Here is a 6864-nt window from a genome sequence, read left to right as displayed (position 1 = left end):
CTTTTTTCGAAAAATGGAGGCAGCAGCTTGTGCATATAAATATTTCTGAGTAAAAAGACTCGCTACGATCATTTGCATTAAAGAAAATCCAAACACTGGGCTTAAAATTTGTCATATGCACAACTATTGGCAGGCAAAAGTAAAGAACTATGCTGCTGAGAAAACATTCTTCTGTTTCAATCACTTGAAACATGACCCTAGCATTCCTTTCAATGTTCTCTGTTGAACTAATTGAACATGTTGGCTAATTTATTACACACTTTTCTTTGCTGTGTAACTCTATCCAAAGCCATTTGAATTCTCAATGTGGTTTTAACATGGTGATAGCAGCCAAAGTTAATGGGTATTGTAGTGTTTAGGGATATACAGACCAACATAATGGTCATGCCAATGGTAGTATTTCTGTTAGGTATCATAAAGCAGCACTGTTTTAGTGTTTAGGGCAAGGTGATATGTACCACACAAAGCTACAAATTTCTCTAAAAGTCTTATTTTTAAGATGAATCAGAAGATATGTCTTATTTTTATACATTCCTCAAATGACAAATGTCAGAACCCAGACACTACGGAGGCATAAATTTAAATCCTGAACAGATGAAATGTTAGTTTCTCGCTACAAACACGGCAATAATGAGCCATCGGATGTTGAAATCATATCCGAGAAGTGATGAGAACTGAGTCATGTTGGGTTTTTGAAAAAGCTGACTTTTCAGGATGACACAGATCACGTGTTAAACAACAAGATTCACTGGAAGGAAAAGGGAAAAAAAAGGAACTTGCAGGAGCAGCAGCCCCTTCCCCTTCGCAGCTCTACGTGACAGCAGATAACTCCACCAGTGCTGGGTGTAGTACCAGGCAGGGCTGCATTCACCGGTGTCACACACTTCACATTTCAAGTCTTTTGTGCTTTAGTGAAGCAGAGCTGGACCATGACAAGGGCTCAGCAGCTGTGCGGTTGAGCTCCTTCTTCTCTCCTCTAATGTGATTAGTCTTCAATAGCGAGAAGACACACACAAACCTTCAAGTCAAGTCCAGGAGGAGAGTGGAGGGTTCTGCTCCATCAAGCTGAGTGACCTGATCCAACATCCATCCCTCTCTCCTATCACTCCTACTGAGCCTGTCTGTCACTCTCCTCAGCTGATAGCATTGGTTTTTATTTTAATAATGATCTCAATTATTTGATTCTTGTAGCACTATTTTTTCACAGCTCTTGGTTTTAGCATCCATCTCCTTCCTCCTTATGTTAGCATTATTTTATCGGAGAATAATATACATACACAATTCATGAATACATTTAAATTGCATTTAAATAATTTCTCTCAAAAATAAAATTAGGATTCAAATGTGATTAGATACATTCAAGTTTGCAAACTACGCCATTATTTCTAAAAAATAAAAAGTAAAATAAAATCAGAATAAATCAAATATAGCATTAAACATAATGCCTCTCTGTCACATCATCTTATCACCTCATTACTTACAGTGTTATACCAAGTAAAGTGCATTATATTTCGTGGAAATCAAAAGTTGGCATTTTTTGTTGAATAGTAAGTGACAAATGACACCATTATCATTGTAATTTAATAGGTTATCATTTTGGCTCATTGTGAGTGTTTATATTTTCATCAGGCATTACTCTTTTTTTTTTTTTGCGTTGGGCCCAAATTATGGATGTCAGGACTGTAAATTCAGGCTAAAAAGCAGCATTTCACTGCCATCTCTGGCTCAAACAATCTCTTTCACCACACCCATTATCGGGATGTTGTGGTGAACTGACGACACCCTTGAGTGCGCCTTTACATCACTGCAACAAAAAGAGAAGTTAAACCACTGGGAGATGGATTTAGGTTGCTCTTTAAGATTTATCTGAGGGTCATGGTTGTTAAGGCTCACTCTAACAGCTACCAGCTCGTCCTCATTCCCAGGGCATCAAATACTGCTGTTTTGTAAGATTCACTGAGGTCTTAGAGATACAAGATGTCCTTCAGTACCACTTGGATTCATATTTAACACCAACAGACGTATAAGAATTGTCCAGTTTAAAAGCACTGCATGAAGAGGTTGAAGGTGGTGTCAGTCACAAGACTTTCATCTCGGAGATTTAAGTTAACGTTCCATTTTTCCACTTAGTTCATGACATGAGTCTCATTTTTACTCACTGCTTACCATTGTTTTCATGCACGGCTTGGTTAAGTTTTGTTTGATTAGGTTTAGGATAAGATCATGGCTTGGGTTAAACCACATCCTTTAAAGGTAAACATCACATTGCCTGAAAAAGACAGACAATAGCAATACCAGCAGAGATCGTCTGGCCACGTCTCACGGAATCTATTTCTGATATTCCCAGATTTTTATAGGTCTATCAAGCTACCCTTCAAGTTGAAAAAAAAAGACACTAAATGGTACTCAGAGCGTTACAAAAAAACGCCAAGGAGTCCTGACAAAGAATGTGACGAACTTGGAGTGAAACTAAATACAATACAGTGAGGTATTGAAGTGTTTGGTAAATATTTTTCAAGCTTGAAATCTAATAAGAACACATAGTACCTCTGATTTGAAACACTGTGGACATATCTATTGATACTTTGCATTTCATAGACACAACTTCAACAAGCTAATGCCTGAGTTTCAGTTTCCCTTGACGTTGATGGCCTCTCGAGAATCAGTGCTTTTTGGGTTGTGTTACGAACGCTCTTGAGAAAGACCATGATGTTGGATCCGCCGGTCCCTGTGTTGTTCAGCGCAGAGCCCACGCCTCTGAGCGGACAGCCCATGGACCGAGCACGGTTACCGGCCACAATGACGTACTTGGTCACAGTGTTGAGATGATAGCTCCGTAAATCCACCAACGCAGAGACGCAGGAGTTGTAGGCCTGGCAGAGGTCAGAGCTGGAGTGGGACAGGATGAAGTCTCGCAGAGATGGACAGATAGACAGAGTCTCTATCAGCTGACGGTGGGCAGGAGGCATGTAATCCCTCATGCGTGTCAGGAAGGCTCCTAGATAGGGAAGAGAGTCAAAAAGAGACTTTAAAAGAATGAAAATAACAGCCTTTCTCGGAAACATTTTCTACCAGAGCAATCAACTGACTGCACAAACAATGTGATTCATTCATGACAAGCATCTGAAGGGGCCAAAGGTTGAGGGAAATGCATCTTTACCTGTCTCATCCTCATGCTGGATGCACAGCAAAGCGTCAAAACACTGAATGGCTGAACTCTGGGCTGCACTTCCACCTGATAATAAAATTGGCTCACTGCTCACACCTTCATACAAGAGCCCTCTTGGAAGCATCGGATTGTCTTTCCATCTGAAACAATTCAAACAAGCACTATGAAACTCCTTTTACAGAGGATTTGAAGAACACGGTACCATTTTAAACGTTATCTACTGAAACGTACAGTGCAGCATTGGAGATAAGAACAACTGAAGGACAGAAGACGGAGGTAATTCTGATGCTTCATAAAGAGATAAATCTGCACCAGATGAGAGAAATATTAAAAGCCATAATGACTCCAGTATGCAGGACACTGTAACAGTCACCAAACTCACCCTGAAACAAAAATTCTCAGCGTTCCATGAAATGCAGTCGGCTCCACATGATCTGGAAACAGCACAAATTTGGTCTTTCTAATTACCTTGAATTTCCGAGCCTTAATAAAAGGCACAGCATGACAATTGATTAAATTCATGTTGAGATAGGTTTAACTCAAACTTACTGTGCATGAGTTTGAAAGTTTCCTTCATCTTCTTCAAAGATTGAGTTACTTTGATGAGACCTTTCTGTATGCTGATGAGGTCACAGATTTTCATAGCGTTCATCACCTCCAGGGCTCCCTGGTTAAAGCCGAAAGTTTAAAGCCAGTAAGTAAGTTTCAAGGGACAAAGTCACACTCTGTGTGATGAATATACAGCAGCAGGCTATAGGATCAGAAAGAGTTAACATGAAAAATAGGAAGACTGTACTGTATACTAACCGCTATGCCCGAACTGGCAGCCATCTCAACCAGCAATGACACAAGAAAAAATCCCCGACAACTCTCCCCACCAGGGAAGGAAAATATCAAGTCCATGTTCCTTTTTGTCGGAAATACATGAGTAAAGCATCATATGAGACTAACAAACCACAAAAATAAATGAGTAAATACATGAAAGTGCTGAGTTGCACAAGGAACTACCTCTTTTCCTTTCACTTACCTAATTTCCATATCCCTGAAATGAAAATGTCTCAATCATTATCAGTGGAGACAAAATTACTTGTAATGTTACTATTGCAATCAAGGACTCCCTGTGGACTATGGTTATGAAGTTAAGACATTAAACTAGGGTAAAAAAAAAAAATACTCACCCTGTGGGATCCCTTAACTTCCAGTTGGCTAAGACTGAATCTGCATACGTCAAGATGGGAGGAAGGCCGAGCCTGCGAGATACCAGCCAGTATGGCCAGGCCAGGGCTTTAGGGAGAATCTGTCAAGCAAACATAATAGTCAAGTTTCGATCCAGTGATGCTGCCTTTGTGAGATTTCAGTGGTTTCTAGTCATGCTAACGGCATGTGTCTAGGGACCTCAACAACATGAAATGTTGTTCCTAGAGGATAAATCCAATTGACACTGATGTTTCCACTGACTTTTCTTCAATCAGCACAACATGGATGGAATAAAACACATTCTACAATACGGGTTGGTATAGATATTTATGGTTCCTGGACAAATTTATACCGTAACATTTTTCCTCCAATGCTGCCAACTGCATAGATTGCCATATCATTTCTTTTGAACATGTCTCCCTCAGCATTTCCTCTTTTTAGGTGCTCGTACTGACTTTTTATGTAGTACCATCATCAAAACAACATGTAAGGTTGTTCATTGACATTCTCATCTACTTAGTGCTAGCTTACAAGGTTTGGCAGGTAAACCAAGATGGCTAAAATTGTACCTTCAACAGTTTGTCATTTTGACTTCAACATCTACCTCAAAGCAATCCTATGCCTGAGCACAGCCTCAGAGAGCTCCTCACAGGGGTGCAGATGGATATTCAACATATGTCACACACTGTCAGGGCATCTTTGACAGAAATATATCATCTTTACTATATGCCATTCCACTGAGATGGTGTTTTACCTGAGCGGGTGCGTGTTGTCCTTCCTGCCATACGTATCCCATGCTGATGAATCCAAGTGTCAAGTGAGCCAGCCTGAGCTCCCGGTGGTTGCTCAGAAGATCAGGACTCAAGACCGGCATCTGAATTGTGGTCAAATATCATGTTTTAATAGTTGACGTCTGCCCAGATTTACACATTTTCTGATTGCATTTCACGTTTGCATTGGAGAGGCTTCGCTCATTCTTACATTATGAACCAGATCCCGCAATTTACGTGACTCTATCAGATGCGTGAGATTGTTTGCCAGGTCCAGCCACACCCGATAATAGTCTGGAAGGTGAGTCTAGAAGATAATAAGAATCAAATGACTCGCTCATTGATTTTTGATTGTTTCTTGTGTGGGGGGATTTTCATGTAGAGTGTAATCAGCAACATCATCAGCTCATGTTTGCCATGGTGCCTGACCTGCATGTCAGGGAATGACTGGTGCTATCAATCAGAGACAGAAAGCAATTTAAAAGAGGAGGCAGTAAAAAAAAGAAAGAAAACAGAAAAAAAAATCAGCCAAGCAGAAAACATGGGGTGCCCAGAAGGGAAAACACTGTATAAACAGACAAGTAGGCTCTTAATGCTAATGATTCATTCTGTGACTAAAATTTAATCATTTGTGTCGATGCTGAGATGCAGATTTCATAACATTTGGAAATCTACACAAATCTGAGCCACATACAGTTAAATATTTCTATAAAATGACTCCCAAGACTAATAGCTACTAGAATGTCCACATCATTCATTGTGAGTGTAATGAACTCTTATGCACAGTGCTGGACAGTGAACATGCCCAGTCATGTGAAAGATTCAATAGAAACTTGAAGAAACAGACCTTCACCAGATCAATAAACCTCTCTAACCCAACTCAAAAACAAGCATAATTATCAGTTTCAGCCCAGACGGACTATGTGTGCTGCTGACCAAACACTTAAATAAAGAAGATAGATAAAGTGGAAATAACCCTCAAGGGGAAACAAAAATATCTCTGCTTGTACACTATGAACAGTACCGTCATTGTTTTAACATTCTGTGACCCTGTTTCATATCTGTTTGAGATGTGTTGCAAAAAACATATACAGAGAATGTCTGCTGTGTGAAAAAAATAAAAGATGTCAATGAAACTTACCAGTGGCTCTTCAAGAACAAATCCAAGCTCTTCAGAAATATCAAATGTATCAAAGTCAGCCTGCAGTGTTTCTCTGCTGTTAGTCTCCATATGCTCCATCACAGCAGCTCGGATTGAGGAGGAAAATCAGTATCTGACACACAGATGTCAATTGTTCAACTTGCTCTGAGCTTGCTTTGTCACATCCCTTTTTAACTGCAAACTTTCAACAGCAAAGAGCCAATCAGATTCCTCTTTCTGTAATGTCAGGAGTTCACAGAACGGAGCTAAAACTTTGCACAGATTGCATTATAAAGAATATCTTCCCATTTTCCGTTTGTGATGAAAGAAACCGAAAACAATAACATTTACTGTAATGGGAAATTTCTGAATAGCATAGTCCACTCCATGTAAGGGGTTTCCCTCATGTAGCCTTCAGTCTATGCTGCTCAATGACTTAACCATAGTTGCTACGTTTATTTGACTCAGCCTTTGCAGTAGTGATGATTATATGGGAATCAGTTACTGACACAAATACCAAAAGATTGAGTAATATCCCTGTCTGCTTTCTGTTCCAAAAACAACATGAATTATTGAAAACTAAAGAG

The 6864-nt window shown here is 39.8% G+C and overlaps 1 protein-coding gene across 1 annotated transcript; it reads right to left on the bottom strand.

The window, feature by feature from the left end:
- Positions 1 to 1675: 1675 nt before the first annotated feature.
- On the bottom strand, positions 1676 to 6631 carry LOC110953640 (indoleamine 2,3-dioxygenase 2-like). The gene is made up of 10 exons (XM_022197752.2): positions 6278 to 6631; positions 5348 to 5443; positions 5121 to 5240; positions 4348 to 4466; positions 4197 to 4211; positions 3977 to 4076; positions 3719 to 3836; positions 3552 to 3603; positions 3161 to 3309; positions 1676 to 2998 (listed from the first exon to the last, which is right to left on the bottom strand). Exons 1-10 carry the CDS (start codon positions 6374 to 6376, stop codon positions 2607 to 2609), a joined length of 1260 nt encoding a protein of 419 aa, XP_022053444.2. The 5' UTR covers positions 6377 to 6631; the 3' UTR covers positions 1676 to 2606.
- Between the last annotated feature and the right edge of the window lie 233 nt (positions 6632 to 6864).

This window comes from Acanthochromis polyacanthus, chromosome 15 (assembly GCF_021347895.1).
Source record: "Acanthochromis polyacanthus isolate Apoly-LR-REF ecotype Palm Island chromosome 15, KAUST_Apoly_ChrSc, whole genome shotgun sequence".
Lineage (NCBI taxonomy): Eukaryota > Metazoa > Chordata > Actinopteri > Pomacentridae > Acanthochromis > Acanthochromis polyacanthus.
The sequence above is the reverse complement of the archived record's forward strand: the minus strand, read 5'-3'. Positions and strand labels throughout refer to the sequence as shown.

Bases quoted from the DNA above. Each gene is read 5' to 3' on its own strand.
- LOC110953640 (XM_022197752.2), bottom strand. From the start codon at position 6,376: ATGGAGCATATGGAGACTAACAGCAGAGAAACACTGCAGGCTGACTTT. The intron at 3,837-3,976 runs GTTAGTATACAG...GGCTTTAACCAG, and splicing joins CTGCCAGTTCGGGCATAGCG to GGAGCCCTGGAGGTGATGAA. The intron at 2,999-3,160 runs GTAAAGATGCAT...TTCCCTATCTAG, and splicing joins CCAGCATGAGGATGAGACAG to GAGCCTTCCTGACACGCATG.